Consider the following 20,852-nt stretch of genomic DNA (forward strand, 5'->3'; position numbering starts at 1 on the left):
AGCTAGGCGCACCTTTCTTCCTTTCAGGCGTATTTGTTCGTTTATTCCACCAATACCTATTGGGTTTAGGCGTTGGGCATTATGTGGACATGACCAGGTGGAAAGATTTTAGTTGCCTGATGTGGCGGTTCCACGCAGAGCTTAAATGAGACAACACTCCGCCTTTTCCTTTCAGCTCTCATTCTGTTAACAAGTGTTAGTGGGTATTTTTAGTGTCATGTTTTTCGCAGTTTTGTTCCTTTGGTTGGTTTTGCTGTTTAAAATGGCCCCCAAGCATGGTGTTGAAGCGCTGTCCAGTGTTCAGTGAGCATGAGAAAGCTGTGATGTGCCTTACACAGAGAGTACCTGTATTAGATCAGCTGTGCCTGTGTGAGTTATAGTGCCCTTGGCCTTGAGTTCAATGTTACTGAACCAATAATATATATTAAATAAGGTGTTTTAAACAAACACTGAAATATGGTTATGTATTAATTAGTTGATACAAATGTTGTGCCAGTGGCTGGCAGGAACCTTACCCTGCATTTCCCCAGGAGCAGTGAGTGGTTCACTGTTCACTATTTCAGTGTTTGCAGTGACTTTTTTATTTTAAATAATTTTTATTTTATTTTTTCTTAATCAACCTTGTAAGGGATTTAGTTATAGTTTATTGTTAACATTTAAGCCTTTGGTCATTTTTTAATTTATCCAAATGATATTCCTCCTTTCCTTTTTTTTTTTTTTTTTTTTAGGCCACAACGCGTGGCTTGCAGGATCTTAGTTCCCTGACCAAGGATTGAACCTAGGCCACCACAGTGAAAGCGCTGAATCCTAACCCCTGGACCGCCAGGGAATTCCCACAACTTTTTTTTTTTTTAATTGAAGTGTACTTGATTTATAATCTTGTGTTTGTTTCTGGTGTACGACAAAGTGATTTAGTTATACGTATATATATTTTCTTTTTCATATTCTTTCCCATTATGGTTTATTACAAGATATTGAATATAGTTCCCTGTGCTATAGAACCTTGTTGTTTATCTGTTTTATTCAATATATATAGTAGTTTTTATATGCTAATCCCAAGCTCCTAATTTATCCTCCCCACTCCTTTACCCTTTAGTAACCATGAGTCTGTGAGTTATCTATGTCTGTGAGTCTGTTTCTGTTTTATAAGTTCATTTGTGTCATATTTTATTTTATTTTTTAACTTTTATTTATTTATTTATTTTTGGCCGTGCCATGCGGCTTGCAGGATCTTAGTTCCCTGGCCAGTGATTGAAACCACGCCCTTGGCAGTGAAAGCACGGAGTCCTAACCCCTGGACTGCCAGGGAGTTCCCGATTTATGTCATAATTTAGATTCCGCATATAAATGATACCATCTATTTGTTTTTCTCCTTCTGACTTACTTCACTTAATATGACAATCTCTAGGTCCATCCATGTTGCTGCAAATGGCAATACTTCATTCTTTTTTATGGCTGAGAAGTTGCAGCGACTTTATAGAACATAAATACCACTAATAATGAGACTCAACTGCGTATGATTCGATTGACATTTAATTTATTTTTTATGCGGTGCTGGGGCTTCTCACTGCGATGGCTTCTCTTGTTGCGGAGCACAGGCCCAGGCGCGCGGGCTTCAGCAGTTGTGGGTCGCGGGCTCTAGAGCGCAGGCAAAGTAGTTGTGGCACACGGGCTTAGTCGCTCCGCGGCATGTGGGATCTTCCCGGACCAGGGCTCAAACCTGTGTCCCCTGTATTAGCAGGCGGACTCCCAACCACTGCACCAGCAGGGCAGTCTCTCAATTGACATTTTAAAGAATCATTGTGATTGCTGTGTGGAGCGTGGTTTAGACCAAGAGAAGCAATTAGGAAGCTGGGAAACCAGCACACATGTACTTTTTAAAGTTTCTACTAATCATGTTAAAAAAGTAAAAAGAAACAGGTGAGATTAATTTGTACTATTAACCCAATATATGCAAAATATTATTGTTTCAATATTTAATCAGCATAAAAAATTATCAATGAGATATTTTACATTCTTATTTTTCCCACACCAAGTCTTTGAAATCCAGTGTGTATTTTATACTTAGAGCACATCTCGGTTTGGTTCAGCTACCTCTCATGGGCTCAAGAGCCACATGTGTCTTGTAGCTATTATATGAGACAGTGCAGATACTGAACATTTATCCATTTACTCATTCAACCAAGCAAGATCTTGTTGTAGGCCTGGAAATATACAGAATGTAATAAAGCCCAATCTCTGTTCTTGAAGTGCACACTCCAGCTAGGGAGACTAATGTAATAGCTTGTGTTGAAGACCGCAAGACAAAGTGCTTTGAGAGGTCAGGGAGGGAGCACCCAGATAGGGAAAGCTTCAGAGAGGAGATAGACATTGAAGGTGGGACTTGAAGGATGTGTAGGAGGTCCCCAGGTGGAAGAAGTAAGGAAGGGCACTCCTAGCAGTGAGAACTGCTTATGCGAAGTCCCAGAGAAATGATGCCGAGCATCTCTGGGGAAATGCAAGCAGTTCTTTATGGCTGGAGTGTAGGGTATGAAATGTGAGGGCGGTGGGTAAGGAAACAAGAGGGTCTTATAGACCAATCTATGGAATGTAAAACTTACCCTGTTCAGTGGTAATGGGGAATGGTGAGAATTTTAAGCTAAGTGATGTGACCAGATCTGTGCTTTAGACAGATCATTCTGGCAAAGGGGAAGTGGTGGAAACCGGAGACAGGAGGACCCATTAGGAAGGGAAAGGACCCTAGGATGGATGGAGAGGAAACTGGAGACTGAGAAGGGTCAGAGAGGAGGGAGGGCAAAGGGTGGTCCAGAGTGTCCTGTGCAGTAGAAAAGAACAGGCAAACCTTACTATGCCAGAGGCTGGTGGGGATTTGCTGACCCTCCAGAGTCCACGAAATGGCAGAGGGATTGAGCACCAGTGAGAACCTAAAGTTTAGTAAGATGGAACTGGGTTCAAGTCTTGGACTATACCACTGTGTGGCCTTGTTCAAAGTACTAAGTTTTTCTTTCTTTCTTTCTTTTTGGCTGTGTTGGGTCTTCGTTGCTGCGCGTGGGCTTTCTCTCGTTGCGGCAAGCGGGGGCTACTCTTCGTTGCGGTGCACAGGCTTCTTATTGCGATGGCTTCTCTTGTTGCGGAGCATGGACTCTAGGGTGTGCGGGCTTCAGTAGTTGTGGCACACAGGCTCAGTAGTTGTGGCTCACAGGCTCTGGAGCGCAGGCTCAGTAGTTGTGGTGCACGGGCTTAGTTGTTCCGCAGCATGTGGGATCTTCCCGGACCAGGGCTTGAACCCATGTCCCCTGCATTAGCAGGGGGATTCTTAACCACTGCGCCACCAGGGAAGTCTTCAAAGTACTAAGTTTTTCTAACCACAAAATGAGATTAAATATAAAACCAGCTTCGGGAATTCCCTGGCAGTCCAGTGGTTAGGACTTGGCGCTTTCACTGCTGTGGCCCAGGTTCAATCCCTTGTCAGGGAACTAAGATGCTGCAAGCCGTGTGGCATGGCCAAAAAAAAAAAGACCAGCTTCAGGGGGCTGTTGTGAGGATGGACTGGCTTACTGTAGTTAGGTCACTTTGCACGGATCTTGGCACTTACTGACACTCGATACAAATAGTAGCTGTTATTATTTGCTATCCTTTCAGTGCCCTGGGCCTCAGTTCCCTCACTTAACAAAAATGGAATTGCCATCTCCCACTTGCTGTTAAAGGAATCAAGGAATAAATGAGATGATTGAATTGTATTTGCTCTTAAAACTAAGGGTAGGACTTCCCTGGTAGTCCAGTGGTTAAGAATCCGCCTTCCAATGCAGGGGACATGGGTTCGATCCCTGGTCGGGGAACTAAGATCCCACATGCTGCGGGACAACTAAACCTGTGTGCCACAACTACTGAGCCCGTGTGCCACAACTAGAGAGCCCCCATGCCACAACTAGAGAGAAGCCCTCGTGCTGCAATGAAAAGATCTCACATGCCACAACTAAGACCCGATGCAGCCAACATAAATAAATACTTTTAAAAATAAATAAAAATAAAGGCAAATGTTCATTAAAAGATGAAACATGGGGTCACTAGCAATTCTACTCCTAAGAGTACACCCAAGAGAAATGAAAACATATGTCCACGCAGAAACCCATACACTAATGTCCATAGCATTTGTTCATATTCATAGCATGAATGTTCACATTCACTATAGCCAAGAGAGTGGAAACAACCCATCAGCTAATAAGTAGATCAACAGAATGTGTTCTGTTCATACAATGCATTATTATTCGGCCATAAAAAGTACTGAAATTCTGATGCAGGCTACAACATGGATGAACCTTGAAAACATCATGCCAGTTGAAAGAAGTCAATCACACAGGACCCAATATATGCAAAATATTATTGCATAAGGTCACGTATTTTATGATTCTGTTGATGTGAAATGTTCAGAATAGGCAGATCTGTAGAGACGGAAAGATTAGCGATTGCCTAGGGCTGGGAGAGTTCAGGGGAAGTGGAGGTGACTGCTAATGGGTACAGGTTTTATCTTGGGGGGTGATAAGAATGTTCTAAAATTGTTTGTCATGATGGTTGCACAACTCTGTGAGTGTACCGAAAGCCATTGAATTGTACACTTAAATGGGTGAACATGAATTATATCTTAAATTTTATTTATTTATTTATTTATGGCTGTGTTGGGTCTTCGTTTCTGTGCGAGGGCTTTCTCTAGTTGCGGCAAGCGGGGGCCACTCTTCATTGCGGTGCGCGGGCCTCTCACTATCGCGGCCTCTCTTGTTGCAGAGCACAGGCTCCAGACGCACAGGCTCAGCAATTGTGGCTCACGGGCCTAGTCGCTCCGCGGCATGTGGGATCTTCCCAGACCAGGGCTCGAACCCGTGTCCCCTGCATTGGCAGGCAGACTCTCAACCACTGCGCCACCAGGGAAGCCCCATGAATTATATCTTAAAGCAGTTACCAGAGAGAGAGAGAGAGAGAGAGAGAAACACTACCCAAAGCAACTCAGAAGAATTCAGACACATAATGAAACAACAAAATAAAGGCAAGCCCCACCCCCTCTGTGCAGAGAGAGAGATGTTATCCATGTTATTTGCTGTAGAATCCACAGGGGCATATGTGAGACCAGGAGCCCATGACCAGCCGTCCCAGGAGGTGGCAGGAGTCATTGGCCATCCTTCAGGATAACTGCTTGTCTCACCTTTTCCTGGGGAGCATTCACTTTCTGCAGACACCTCCGTCCTCACGAACACACACCCGCGGCTCCTTCCATGTCACCTGCCTTCTCCTCTGCCCACCGACCTGTACTACAAAGCCAGCTGCCCTTTATTTTCAGTGCAGATTTGACCCTAACTGGGACAGCTGGAGCACCTCAGGCCCAGCACACCTTTGGTGACGGGTGCCTTTGGGCCCCTGCCACTAGATCATCCTCCTGCCGCTGGATGAACACATGTTGGCCTTCAGTGGGGCTGGCCCACTGGATTCCCAACAACTTTCATCCAACCGTTTGCCTCCCAGGTTGTGCAGAAAATGGCCCAGAGTGGGGAAAGTCAGAATTCCTCCATCCTCTCTAAACCAGTGCCATCTGCTGGCAAAACGATGGCGCACATGTGGAGGTGGCCTCCCTGCTGGCCTTTCCTTTCTGACTTGGAGCCTGTGTTACAGAACACGGGGGCCGGGGTAATACTCAGCCTTCTTTGTTTAGTTCTGTCAGGCCAGAGCTAAAATTGGGCCTGATTCTTACATTGAGACCCAAAGGAAGAGTGCATGTCTTAAGTGTTGAGCTTGATGCATTTTCACGAACCTCACTCGTTAATGTACCAGGTCAAGACACAGAGTGAGACCGCCTCTCCCCAGCAACCTCCTCTGTGCCCCCTTCCACTCACTGTCCCCCACGAGGAAGCCACTAGCCCTACTTCTACGACTAGATTCATTTTGCCTGTTTTTGTATCTTCTATTACAAGCTGGAGCCAGTTGGAGCCAGTTGGAGCATAGCGTGTACAGCTCTGTAATGCAACACTCCAGGTAACTGAAGGGTTCTGCCCGTTGGAGCAGAGCCTGAGCCCCTCTGGGTGCCGCTCTCCTCCCACAGTCCTCTGTGTCCTCCTTAACCCCCCTCCGCCCACCAGGCTGATGCGTTACTGGCTTGAAAGCCTCAAACACAACCTTGTGATCATTTTGGGAGATGCAGCTAACGTCACTGAGCGCTTGCTTTGTGCCAGGTGCCATGCTAAGCTCTTTACACGCACCCCTCTCTCCATTCCCACAAGGAGCCTGTGTGTATTTACCTAAAGCTGAGCAGAGAGGTAGTGTGCTAGGAGTTGCAGAGCCAGCGGCCTGCAGACCCAGCTCCTGTGACCCTGGACTGATTCCTCACCACCCACACTGCTCTCCAGAGGCGGCGCTAGCCAGCACGAACGAGGTGAGAGAGGAAGCTGTCAGACTCAGGCCCTCACGTTGCACAGGACAGGAGGGGAGCCTGCCACCCCTGCGGAATCCACATGATTGGGTGATTGATTTGTTTGAATTGTTGCAGATTCTCAGACCTTTAACACAGAAAAGAGCAGCTACAGCATGATGCATTTTCACAAACTGAACACTCTGTTGTACCCACCTCCCAGCAACCTGCCTCACGCTCCCTTCCAAGCATGAGGTCACCCCGGGGTCACCATGCTCCTGACGTCTAGCAACAAAGATTAATTTTCTCCCTTTTTGTAATTTTTACAGAAGTGGAATCATATAGTATGAGTTCTTTTGTATATGACTTCTTTGGCTCAATCTTACACCTACGAAAGTCAACCAGGGACTTCCCTGGCTGTCCAGTGGTTAAGACTCTGCGCTCCCAATGCAGGGGGCATGGTTTCGATCCCTGGTCAGGGAACTAAGATCCCACATGTCGCGTGGCACAACCTAAAAAATAAAAAAAAAAATTGTAAATTTTATAAAAGAAAATAATCCACATTGTTGTACATAGTTGTCAGTGTTCATTCTCATTGTCATGTGATAGTCCATTTTGTGAACAGACCACAGTTTGTCTGTTTTGCTGTTCATGGGCATCTGGGTAATTCCCAGGTAGGAATTTTTGGCTATTCTGATATTGCTGTCACAGACTTTCTGGTGCATGGCATGAGTATATTTCTGTCAGGTGCCCTCCAAGGGGTGGAGTGGCTGGGTCACAGCATGCTCCTATGTTCAGCTTTGCAGACCCTGCCACAAAGTTTCCCAGTGTGCTTCTGCCAACTCACACTCCACCAAAGCATATGAGAGTTCTGTAGTCGCATCCTTGCCAACACTTGGTATTGCCAGACTTTCAAATCTAAATGCTGAATGATTCTAAATGGAAACATGAACGATTTCAATGTTAACATTTCTCTATCATTAATATGGCCCATTTTGTATCATTTCTATCATTAATATGGCCCATGAGAGTTAACAGCTCCTTTGCACCTGTCATCCAATTTAGCAAACATTTACTGAGTCCTTCCTATGTGCTGGGCTGTGTGTTCTGGGGACAGAGACACAGAGAAGGAGGAGAAAGGTCTCTGTCAAAGGAACCCCAGGAACTCCCTCTCTTCAGGTCTCAGCTCAGATGTCACCTCTGCAAACAGGCCTCCCTGAGCACCTACCCCCGTTATCTCATTGCCTGCTTCACTTTCTTCATAGCACATACATCATCTGTTACCTTATTTATCTGTTTACTTATTGCTGTCTTCATGAGGGCAGGAATCTTGTCTTTTTGGTGTTCTCCAGCCCTGGGAATAGTTTCTGGCACATAGCTGACTTTCAGTAAATATTATTTACTGAAAGAAATGATTGAATGAATGATTGAATAAGTGATTGGCAGGATGAGAGCTGAGATCTTAGATTCAAGTCCTGGCCCTGCCACTTATTAGCTATGTGTGACCTTCAGTAAATTAAGTTTTCTGATCCTCTTTTCCTCATCTATAAAACAGAAGTGCTTTGAACTGGCAGAAGAAAGAACTAGTGAGCTTGAAGCTAGATTGATAGAGATTTGTATCTATACAATCTGAAAAATAGAAAATAAAATGAAAATTGAACAGAGCCTCAGAGAAATGTGCACCAACATACATGTAATGGAAGTATCAGAAGGAGAGGAGAGAGAGAAAGGAACAGGAAAGATAGTCAAAGAAATAATGCCTGAAAACTTCACAAATATACTTTTTAAAAAAAAAAATTAGAGACTTGCCTGGTGGCACAGTGGTTAAGAATCCACCTGCCAGTGCAGGGGATACAGGTTTGAGCCCTGGTCCGGGAAGATCCCACATGCTGCGGAGCAACTAAGCCTGTGTGCCACAACTACTGAGCACGCGTGCTACAACTACTGAAGTCCACGCACCTAGAGCCCGTGCTCCACAACAAAAGGAGCCACCGCAATGAGAAGCCTGCACACCGCAACAAAGAGTAGCCCCCGCTTGCTGCAACTAGGGAAAGCCCACGCACAGCAACAAAGACCCAATGCAGCCAGAAGTAAAATAATAAATAAAAAAAAAAAAAGAAAGAAAGAAGAGGGAGAAGGTATCCAGCCATGCACCCTGTAGACCACGTCAAGTGCTTTGGTCTTCGTCCTAGGCACGGGACTGCAGGGCTGGCCATGGACAAGGAGGGAAGTAGATGGAATTCAAAGATATTTAGGAAGAAAAGTCAGTAGGGACTGATGAAGGCTGTGATGTGGATGATTGCTGGGAGTAAGGCATCTTGAAGATCCCTGGGCATCTTCCACGAGTCCCTGGAAACCTGTGGTCTGAGGTCTTTTTAAGGGAGCTGGACAATGCCTTGTCCGGGTCCCAGTACAAATGTAAACTTATATTTTATCCCTCCCCCTGGAGATATGTGGGCCCTGCAGCTCCTACTCCCACCTGGACACACTCTCCTGAGTGGTGGGCATCAGGGGACCTAGCAAGTGCAGGCTCTAATTGGCTGTAGCCTCCCCGGAACACCCAGCTGCCCCTTACCACTTGTAAGGGTTTCCTTTGCATTTTCCTTTCGTTTAGCCGGCCTTACAAATGAGCATTTCGGACCGGTTGGAGGTTCTTGGGTGCAAGCAACAGAAACTGACTCGTGTTACCTGAGCAGAAAAAGACTTGATTGGAAGGTCACAGTAGCTCACAGAATTATGTTCCTGGCTGGGGAACCCAGCTTGGATGGGAACCAGGAAGCTGGGCCTGGCCAAGATGCCACCCCAGACAGCCTGGCAGGGAAGCTTAGTGCGCCATTACCCAGTGACCCAGCCACTGGACCTACAGCTGCACTGCTCTCGTCCCGAAAACTCTCTTCCCTTTCCATCTGCCCTTCATCCTAGTGAGATAAGGATGGGATGAGAAAGCTGAGGCTCAGGGAGGTAAGTAGCCTGCCTAAGATCAGGTATCTTGCCCAACATGGTAAGAAGGGGCTGAGTCACTGCAGTTCCACAGACCATCCCAGACTAATGCTTACCCCACAGCCCCACAGCTTCCTGTGGGTTAGTCCAGAGCTGATTTGCATTGAAACAGGTTTTTAAAAATATCGGTCTCAAAATTCAGAACCAGGGACAGCAGTTGCCTTGTTGAATTTTCACATCTAACTACAAATGAGTCCTTGGTGGGTAGGGTGGGATCTTCAGCTTCTTCTTGTTCTTTTTTTTTTTTTTTGGCCATACCGCGCGGCTTGCAGGATCTTCTCAGTTCTCCATCCAGGAATTGAACCCGGGCCACGGCAGTGACAGCCCAAATCCTAACCACTAGCCCACCAAGGAACTCCCAGACCTTCAGCTTCTGAGGAGTGGACAGGTCGCCTGCACCTGCTGTGAGATCCCTCACCTCTACCCCCACCCTGAATAAGCAGAAAGTCCAGATACTGGGCAGCCAGAAAGTGCAGACATTCACCACAAGCTCTAATCCTCCACCAGCAGCCCGAGCCTTCCACCTCTCAGTTCTTCCCAGAGCAAGAGAGGAAAGGTTGCCTGGTTATCATTCTTAGCTACTTATCCAGCGAGAAAAATGGTTTGTCTGGGTGAAGCGGAAGAATGGCACTTTACAGAACTGATTTAATCGTTGACCTCAATTTATTTGGGAGGAAAAAAAATACTACTGCTTGTTTCCAATCATGTTACTTGGCTTCTGGCTCCGACCAGCCATTCAAAGAAGTTCCCAGTGACAAGTTTGTCCTGAAATTGTCTGAATTAGGGTTCTGCCATCAGAACTGAGTGGTGCCAGCTCACAGCTGCTCTCTGCCGACCTAAGGGCAGGGTCCCTCCCCAGGGACAGCAGACCCTCCAGGAAGCTGGGAAAACCCTGTGAGGTGGCCTGTTCCATACAAGCAGCCAGCTCTTTGGGTCTTTCTTTTTTTTTTTTTTTTTTTTAAGAAGGTGTTTTTTTTTTTTTTTTTTAATTTATTTTATTTTATTTTTAATTTATTTTATTTTATTTTTGGCTGTGTTGGGTCTTCATTGCTGCGCGCGGGCTTTCTCTAGTTGCGGTGAGCGGGGGCTACTCTTTGTTGCGGTGCGCAGGCTTCTCATTGCGGTGGCTTCTCTTATTGTGGAGCATGGGCTCTAGAGTGCGTGGGCTTCAGTAGTTGTGGCACGCGGGCTCAGTAGTTGTGGCTCGCGGGCTCTAGAGCGCAGGCTCAGTAGTTGTGGCGCATGGGCTTAGTTGCTCCGCGGCATGTGGGATCTTCCCAGACCAGGGCTCGAACCCGTGTCCCCTGCGTTGGCAGGCGGATTTGTAACCACTGTGCCACCAGGGAAGGCCGGGTCTTTCATTTTTATAACACACATTTTATTTTAAGACCTAAAATGACACAATTCTTTTTCATATTCTTTTGCATTATGGATAATCACAGGATATTGAATATAGTTCCCTGTGCTATATATCCTATATATAATAGTTTGCATCTGCTAATCCCAAACTCCCAGTCCTTCCCTCCCCCACCCCCCCTTGGCAACCACAAGTCTGTTTTCTATATCTGTGAGTCTGTTTCTGTTTTGTAGATAAGTTAATTTGTGTCATATTTTACATTCCACATATAAGTGATATCATATCGTATTTGTCTTTCTCTTTCCGACTTACTTCACTTAGTATGATAGTCTCTAGGTCCATCCACGTTGATGCAAATGGCATTATTTCATTCTTTTTTATGGCTGAGTAGTATTCCGTTGTATATATAGACTACATCTTCTTTATCCATTCCTCTGTTGATGGACATGTAGGTTGTTTCCATGTCTTGACTATTGTAAGTAGTGCTGCTGTGAACACAGGGGTGCATGTATCTTTTTGAATTAAAGTTTTGTCTGGATGTATGCCCAGGAGTGGGATAGCTGGATCATATGGCAACTCTATTTTTAGTTTTTTGAGGAACCTCCATGCTGGTTTCCATAGTGGCTACACCAATGTACATTCCCACCAGCAGTGCAGGAGAGTTCTCTTTTCTCCACACCCTCTCCAGCATTTATTATTTGTAGACTTTTTGATGATGGCCATTCTGACTGGTGTGAGGTCGTACCTCATTGTAGTTTTGATTTGCATTTCTCTAATAATTAGCAGTGTTGAGCATCTTTTCATGTGCCTATTGGCCGTCTGTGTGTCTACTTTGGAGAAATGTCTGTTTAGGTCTTCTGCCCATTTTTCGATTGGGTTGTTTGTTTTTATGTTCTTGAGTTGTATGAACTGCTTGTGTATTTTGTATAAGCCGTTGTTGGTTGCATCATTTGCAAATATTTTCTCCCAGTCCATAGGTTGTCTTTTTGTTTTGTTTATGGTTTCCTTTGCTGTGCAAAAGCTTGTAAGTTTGATTAGATTCCATTTGTTTATTTTTCTTTTTATCTCTATTGCCTTGGGAGACTGACCTAAGAAAACATTGCTACGATTTATGTCAGAGAATGTTTTGCCTACGTTCTCTTCTAGGAGTTTTACGGTGAATGACACAATTTTTAAAGTTTATGGATCCTTTCAAGTCTAAAACATTGACTTTTTTTGCATTTTCATCATCAGTGTTTCGATTTAGCAACATCAAATCACCTGTAACATACACAGCTTTCCCAGGTCTTGCCATTCTGCAATGTGAAATGAGCAAATGCATGTGTGTACAAGATGCAGGCTGGTGGGACCAGGACCAGGTTCGCTGGTACAGTGCTTGGGGAGACCACTGGGTGTGAATCCCAGGGGCTATCTTTGGAGTATATGTTGGAGGCTGGCTACTCCAAAAAGCCTACTAATGCCCATCCCCCACTCACATTTTTCCCTCTTTTATTTTTATAAATTTATTTATTTATTTATTTATTTGTTTATGGTTGCATTGGGTCTTTGTTGTTGGGTCTTCATTGCTGCAAGCAGGCTTTCTCTAGTTGCGGTGAGCGGGGGCTACTCTTCGTTGTGGTGCATGGTCTTCTCATTGTGGTGGCTTCTCTTGTTGCAGAGCTCGGGCTCTAGGTGTGCGGGCTTCAGTAGTTGTGGCGCGTGAGCTCTAGAGCACAGGCTCAGTAGTTGTGGCGCACAGGCTTAGTTGCTCCGCGGCATGTGGGATCTTCCCGGACCAGGGCTCGAACCCGTGTCCCCTGCGTTTGCAGGCAGATTCTCAACCATTGCGCCACCAGGGAAGTCCCGTTTTTTTTTTTAATTAAAAAAAAATTTTTTTTTTTGGCTGTGCTGTGCAGCTTGTGGGATCTTAGTTCTCCAACCAGGGAATAAACCCGGGCCATTAGCAGTGAAAGTGCCAAGTCCTAACCACTGGACCACCAGGGAATTCCCTGCCCTGTTTTATTATGTTCATAACTCTTTTCACTACCTGAAGTTATTTCTTTGTTGTAAAATAAGTGTCCGGGGCTTCCCTGGTGGCGCAGTGGTTAAGAATCCGCCTGCCTATGCAGGGGACATGAGTTCAAGCCCTGGTCCAGGAAGATCCCACATGCCGCAGAGCAACTAAGCCCGTGCGCCACAACTACTGAGCCTGCGCTCTAGAGCCCATGAGCCACAACTACTGGAGCCTGTGCTCTGCAACAAGAGAAGCCACAGCAATGAGAAGCCCACGCACTGCAACAAAGAGTAGCCCCAGCTCGCTGCAACTAGAGAAAGCCCACGCACAGCAAGGAAGACCCAACGCAGCCAAAAATAAATTTATTTAAATAAATAAATAAATAATAAAAAGTAAAATAAAGTAAGTGTCCGTCTCCCCCACTAACCTGTATGCTCTGTGAGATCAGAGACCTCCTCAGGCCTCACTGAGGTCTCCTCCACAGTAGGTGCTCAATAAATATTGGTTGAAGGAGAGAATGAAGAATCAGTGCCAGGTCCAGTGCCGGGTTCTGGGAAGTATATCAGCATCTCTGTGGTGAGCTTGCAGCCCTAATCTTGAAGGCCTGAGACCAGATTGGGCTCTGTGAGGTGAGTTTCTTTGAGATGGCAGGAGCTGCCAGGACCGACCGTGATGTTTCCCTAAATGCTGGTGTCCTAGCCTCAGAGTAAGCTGGGGCCTAGTAACACTCCACTGCCCACCAGGACTCCTACAGTGGAGACTTCCCCAGACACAGGAACGGTTTCATATGCCAGGCATCCCCCCAAAAATGACAAAGAGCCACTTTGTCATTACACCAGCTTACCCAGCCTGACCCCCAGTGACTGAGAATTGCTTCAGATTCTGTCTCTCACATTTCTTTGTAAGGCCTGTGGGGCGTGTAGTCTGGCCCCATGCTCTCCCCTCCACCCTTGCTGCTACACTAAGCAGCCTGTTTTCCTCACCCCCACTTACCTTCCCTCACCCACATGGGCAGGTCTTGCTTCTGGTTCCATAATAATACAGCGCCACAGTCCCTAGTCTGCCGGTCGAAAGTCCAAAAAACTCCAACCACTGAAGGTTTTCTCTAAGGTCTTGTCCTTCCAGCCGAGACCACCAGGAACCCAGCTGTAGTTGAGCAAAGTTGGCCTCATGGACTAGTTGCCATAAGGGAGAACACACAGCGTGCCTGTTCTGATCACCTCCCACTCACCCCTTGGTGGGAAGGGACCCCACCCTCAATAGTACCACACCTGGCCCTGGACAGGTGAGATCCACACATATACTCACAGCTGGGGGAAGAGGACACCAAGGGCCACCTGGTGGAAGCCTCTAGAATCAGGACAGAAGACAGAGTTTTTGGAGTTAGGAAGCAGAGGGAACCAGCAAGGGCTGTGGGTGCAGTCTTTGTAGTAATGGGGGGTGGGGGTCTCCCCTGGTTCCCACAGGAGGATATGAAGGGCTTGCTTGAATAATTTCACAGGCTGGCAGGGAACTGAAGCCCCTCAGGATGAGGATGGGGTGGAGTGTGGCTGGTCTGGCTGGTGGGGGAACTAGCAGGGTGGGGGGCCTTCCCTGCTGGGTGGGGGGCACCTCTGACAAGAGCAGGGGAAACCAAGGGGGCCTGTGAGACCCAAAGATGTCAAGGCAGCACTTGAAATTTTAGTCTGTGGGGAGTTCCCTGGTGGTCTAGTGGTTAGGATTCGGCGCTTTCATTGCCATGGCCTGGGTTTAGTCCCTGGTCGGGGAACTGAGATCCCGTAAGCCACACGGTGCGCCGAAAGAAAAAGAAAAAGGAAATTTTAGTCTAACAACACAGTGGGGATCCCAGGGACATCTGACAAGAGGGTTAAGGTAGAAGGACTTGTTCTGGGATTTGGCCCTTGTCAGGCAATGGGGGGAGTGTTCTGGGTTGGTGCTGTCAGCAGGCAGGGGTAGTTCTATGGTATTTTAACCAGTCTGATCTCGAAGGCTGGAGGAATGAAGCAAAGCTAACGGTCTAGCTGGTCAAGAAGCAGCAGTCACTCGGCTCAGCCAGGACAGGGGCCACATGGTCATATTTGTAGTTTGGACGACGTTCTGTTCTTGTCTGAGTTCAGACATGACTGTTACCGGCCTTGTTTGGTCTTGAGCCCATCACAGGCAGAGCGGCCCTGTTGGTTGGGGCTTCTGGGAAGTTACCTTCACTGGAGTGGACCAAGACCCCCCCAGCTGGGCCAGTTTCCCGTCCACGCTGCCTGTCTCCTCTCCCGTGCCCCTTCTAGCCGAGGGCAGACGAGGTCAGCCCTCAGGCCGCTCATCTCGATACCCAGAACTCTGCCCTTGCCAAAGCATGTGGGTCAGGAGGTTTTTAGCTGGACTGTGTGTGGTTAGACCTCCCACTTTGGTGCATGTGAGCTGTCTAGCCCTCTCATGGGGCAGTCGCTGCACTTAAGGCTCTGGACGGCAGACATCAGCCACCACAACACAGGCAGATGTCAGAAACAAAACTGGCTGCTGGTTGTGGTACCAGATCCTGAAGACAGAGACCTCGATTGCCAAACCCAGGCCCTGAAAACCACCCCAGAGTCGGGCACATCTTTCCCTAGAGACCCCATTGACTTTTTTTTGGAGGCCAGTCATGAGCTGTGTACTTGACCCGTGGTATTTATGTGGTATTTACACCGATGCTGCAAGAAGTGTCTGTTCCAATACGAATTCACGTTGGTTAGACAAGGAGAAATTCAGGGCTTCGGGATCCGCTAGCGAATTTACATTCGCCCGGTTCCCATTATGGGAAGCTGGGGTTTCCTGACTCTGAGAACTCTGTCTTCTGTCCTGATTCTGGAGGCTACCGAGGAGTGAGCTGCCGCTCCATCACGCCCCCTGCATGCTTCTTGGAAGGGGTCATCGGTCTTACAAAACTGAAGGGCTTGAATTAAAAGGCGGCCCATTGGTCTGTTGGAACATTCCTCAACAATTAACTGAGCAGCTACTCTGCCCACCCCAGGCTCTCAGAAGCTTGCCCGCTCACCCATGTTCTCTGGTGTCCTAGCAACCAGAAACTCATCTGAGCTCTGGCCAGGACAGAGGCCATTCTCTCCCTGACCACTGTGACTTGCAGGCTCCCCAGGCCCCTGAGGACCTTGCGGGTCCACTGAAAGCCACCGTTTGTCCCCCTGGACGCCCAGAAGGCCAGCCCGGCCGGCCCCCAGCCCCGGCAGAATGAGCTTCTCGCTCACGTTCTCGGAGCTGGTCAACATCGCCATCCCACAGTGCGGGGTGGTGAACTTCAAGGCCCTGCACCTCCTGCTCCAGGGTATCCTGGAGCACATCCACATGGCTGACCTCGAGAAGGTCCTCTCAGGGGACGAGGACTTCCTCCACACCTCGCCAGCCATGTTCATGCCCCGGGAAGGAGACTCCCAGCCCATCCTTAACCCCATGAAGAGGCTCGGCAACATCTTCGACCACCTGGTGAGCCGCGTGGACAAGATGGAGAGCCAGCTGACCGTGCTGCAGGAACTGCCCTCCACCTCCCAGCTGCTGGAAGGCAGCCAGGGCACTGGCCAGCCCGCCCAGGACTTGTGGAACCTGATAAAGCTCCGGAAGATAGTGGAGGGCAACGAGGAAGCCATGGCCAAGGTAAGCCACCTGGACTTCAGGAGCTGCCTGCCCCCTTGGCTCTCTTGCCAGGCTGTTCACCGCTACCTGGTGCCCCTGATGAGGGGCCCTGCCCTTAACCAGGAGAGGAATTCGGCTTTGGACTCAGGCAGAACCGAAGCTCCAAGTTTCCATCCTTCATCAGTGTAGAGGAAAGAAGGCCATACACTGTGTGAAATGTCCAGAGTGGGCACATTCGTAGAGACAGAACGCAGACGGGTGGGTGCCAGGGGCTGGAGGGAGAGGAAATGGGGAAGGACTGCTTAGTGGTTACAGGGCTTCCTTTTGGGGTGGTGATGAGGTTTTAGAACTAAATAGAGCACAACACTGTGAAAGCAGTAAATGCCACTGAACTGTATACTTTCAAGTGGTATGTTATGTGAATCTCGCCTCACTGAAAAAAAGATAATTGAGGACCTGTATGTGGGGAAACTGGCACTCAGAAAATAGAACTACCATATGACCCAGCAATCCCACTACTGGGCATATACCCTGAGAAAACCATAATTCAAAAAGGCACATGCACACCAATGTTCATTGCAGCACTATTTACAATAGGCAGGACGTGGAAGCAACCTAAATGTCCATCGACAGGTGAATGGATAAAGATAATGTTGTACATACATACGATGGAATATTACTCATCCATAAAAAGGAACGAAATTGGGTCATTTGTAGAGATGTGGATAGACCTAGACTCTGCCATACAGAGTGAAGTAAGAAAGAGAAAAACAAATATCATATATTAACACATATATGTGGAATCCAGAAAAATGGTGCAGACGAACTTATTTGCAGGGCAGGAATAGAGATGCAGATGTAGAGAATGGACATGTGGACATGGGGGGGAAGGGGAGGGTGGGACAAACTGGGAGATTAGGATTGACATAAGTACACTACCATGTGTAAAATAGTTAGCTAGTGGGAACCTGCTGTATAGCACAGGGAGCTCAGCTCAGTGCTCTGTGATGACCTAGATGGGTGGGATGGTGGGGGAGGGAGGTCCAAGAGGGAGGGGATATATGTATACATATAGCTGATTTACTTCATTGTACAGCAGAAACTAACACAACATTGTAAAGCAACTATACTCCAATTTAAAAAAAAAAAAAAGAAAAGAAACGTCATTGATTTGCTGCGAGTGCAGCAGCCAGTGACCGTGGAACAGGGATGAGCTGAGGCCTTGTGATTCAGGACCCACCTTGGACCTCTTGCTCCCCTGCCTCCCCACCCAGCACACAGTTATCCATCAGGAGCTGTAGCCTTGGGGAAGAGTTGGATGTTGAAGAATAAATACCCCAGCCTCTCTCTCCTTCCTTCCTCCCATTGGCCAAACAAGAGGGCCAGAAGTCAGAGCGCCAGGGGTGTGGAGAGCACAGTGCCTGTGGGTCAGCCTCTGAGGGCACTGAGTAGGCGCAGAGGATGGATGTGCGGGGGCAACAGAGAACATCCATCACCCGGAGGAGTCATTCCAGGATGTCTTAGGTTAACACTCCTCTTTTTTAAATTGAGGTGCAAGTCACATAACATAAAGTGAACAGCTGGGTGGCATTTGGTACATTGATAATGTAGTGCAAGCACCACCTCTGTCCCCTTCTAAACCATTTCCATGGCTCCAAAAGGAAACCCTGTGTCCTCATCATTCCCCACTCCTCTTCCCTCCACCCCAACAATGCTAATCTGCTTTCTGGCTCTAAAGATTTACCAATTCTGGGCATTTCATATGAATAGAATCATACAATGTATGGCTTTTTGTGTCTGGCTTCTCTCACTGAGCATCATGTTTCCCAGGTTCATCCACATTGTAGCCTGTGTCTGTGCTTCACTCCCTTTTATGGCTGAATAGTATTCTATTGTAGGGACAGACCACATTGGGTTTAAGCATTCACCTGTTGCTGGGCATTTGGCTTGAGACTCTTTTTTTTTGGCCTCGCCGTGCACCTTGCAGGATCGTAGTTCCCAAACCAGGGATTGAACCCGGGCTCCCTGCAGTGAAAGCACCAAGTCTTAACCACTGGACCACCAGGAAATTCCTGAGTTGAGACTCTTTTTAAACAAAAGCACTGTATTATTTGAAGGACGCTGGGGTTTCTCATTGGCACCAAGGAAGAAGTGGGTGGGCAGGCCTCAAAGGGAGGAAGCGTTCGTAGATCTCCTGCATCTTAAAAACAGGCCTTAACTTGTCTCAGCTTCCAGCTGCCAGTCTCCGGGTCTTCTGGTTATAATTTTTGGGTAAGAGAACGAGATGGCACACCTGGGGTCAGGTGTCCACTCCTGGCCAAGCAGGCAGGGTCGTGCCTAAGAATTAGAGCTCCTGGGGGCCCGTTCCCACTGCCTGCACTGGCAGACACCCCAAAGCTATCAATACACAGGGGCCGCCAGGCTTTACGTCCAACCTGGGGCTGGAAAAGGTGGGATCCCTGGTGCAGGTGTTTGTAGAGGTGACAGAAACAGACAATGCAAGATCCCTTCCTAGAACTCGGAGACTGTATAGGCCGCGAGACGCACCGGGCAGAGTCCACCAGCCCGACTTTCCTGGGCCTTGTGCCTCTCCTCCTCACTGTCCCCTTCACCCTCGCTCCGCCACTGGCTCCTCCCCGGGGAATGATCTTGAGACCAAGCGCTCACTGCATGCCAGGTGAGCTGGGTGCTCCATCTGTCCACTCCTTTAATCTTCTCAGCGACTCTAAGAGGCAGGTGCTGTCATTACCCCACGCTTACAGATGAGGAAATGGAGGCGCAGAGAGGTTAAGTAACCCACTCGGGGTCACAGAGTTAGAAAATGGGGAGCCAGTGCCAACTTGGGCCGAGTGGGTAGTTGGAAGGCATAGGAGTGTGGGTGCTGAGATGCCACTTACCCCCCGGAAGGGGTGAGGGATGGCCACGGCCTCCTCCTCCCAGGATTGTTACAACAATTAAAACCAAACAAGATAAAGCATGGGAACTGCTTAGCACAGAGCTGGACGTCCGTTCTGGCCAAGATGGGCTGATGCGGGTGAGAGGCAAAGCGACACGGTGTGAGCCATAAATCTTCGTGCTCAGCGGAAGCAGCCGGGCACAGAGAACCACACTGCATGATTCTGTTCATAGACAACACCCAGAATAGGCAACTCCGTAGCAACAGAAAATGTCAGTTGCCAGGGGCTGGGAGTTGAGTGCTGGTGGGTATGGGTTTTTTTTCTGGGGCAATGAAAATGTTCTGGAACTAGATAGTGGTGACGGCTGCACAAACCTGTACCAACTGCCACCGAATTGTTCACTTTAGTATTGTTATGTGTGTTTTACCACACGCACAGAAAGCAGAGATCATCTAACTATATGCTGTCTCCAAGAGACACACTTTGATTCAAAAAAAATAGGTTGGAAGTAAAAGGATAGAAAAAGATATTCCACACAAGCAGTAGCCAGAAGAGAGCTGGAGTTACTGTACTAACATCAGACAGGATAGACTTTAAGACAAGAAGTGTTACTAGAGACACAGAAGGCTGCAGAGGTGGCTGAGGGCAGGTTACAGGGGCCTCAAAGCTGGAGAGGTGGACACAATGTCCGAGGTGCCAGCCCCTCCGGAGCAGCCTGCCCCCGGCCTGCCTTGATGGATGAAGTCTTCTAGAATGCACGAGTACCCAGAGTGGCCCAGCCAGCTCACACAGGGGGCTGGTGGACAGGTTCGGAACTGGTCATGCTGCCCTCAGAGGACTGTTTGTGCACCTAGGAATGTCCCCACCACTGAGAATGTTGCCGAGTCCCAGACTGGCTGAGGTTGCCAGGGTTACCACGGTGACCCATTGTCGGGGTTGCCATGGTAGCTGGTTCTAGGGCGGTGCAAGCTGCTTAGCTAAGAGTCTACAACCCACTCTCACCGTCCCCCCTAGCCCGGCCCACGTCAGCCAGGCTGGCAGACCAAATGCCACCCTTCATGGGGAAAGACAAGCCTCCCAGCCCCAGCACCTACCCCAGATGGGGTGAATGGTGCCCTGGAAACTAGGGCAGGCACCAAGGGGGCTTCTGGAGAGAAGGTTTGGGAGGACCCACAGGTGCAGCACAAGGGGTGGTGCTCTTGGCCAGCACACCGCTGGATTTGGGGGCTCGGGCGGGGCAGCAGGTCCTCACTAAGCAGGCTTACTTTGCAGTTTCTAACCCTTGGCATGACTGACATTTGGGGCCGGATAATTCTTTTTTTTTTTTTTTTTTTTTCTTGTGATGGGAACCCTTAGAATTTATTCTCTTAACCACTTTTTTTGTGTGTGTGTCTCTATTCTGTAATTTTTTTTTAATCAGTCATCAATTTTATACACATCACTTTATACATGTCAATCCCAATCGCCCAATTCAGCACACCCCCATCCCCACCCCACCGCAGTTTTCCCCCCTTGGTGTCCATACGTTTGTTCTCTACATCTGTGTCTCAACTTCTGCCCTGCAACCCGGTTCATCTGTACCATTTTTCT

At 48.0% G+C, this 20,852-nt stretch overlaps 1 protein-coding gene across 1 annotated transcript in view; it reads left to right on the plus strand.

Moving 5' to 3' along the window:
• Nucleotides 1-5,105: 5,105 nt before the first annotated feature.
• LOC309644837 (uncharacterized protein C16orf96) overlaps nucleotides 5,106-20,852 on the plus strand; it is a 67,252-nt gene continuing 51,505 nt past the window's right edge. Inside the window, 1 exon segment of the mRNA XM_082428999.1 lies at nucleotides 5,106-16,386. Coding sequence (XP_082285125.1) covers nucleotides 15,967-16,386 — 420 coding nt within the window. The 5' untranslated portion in view covers nucleotides 5,106-15,966.

Source organism: Balaenoptera physalus (assembly GCF_965194825.1).
Source record: "Balaenoptera physalus genome assembly, chromosome: 16".
In the NCBI taxonomy this organism is placed as follows: Eukaryota; Metazoa; Chordata; class Mammalia; order Artiodactyla; family Balaenopteridae; genus Balaenoptera; species Balaenoptera physalus.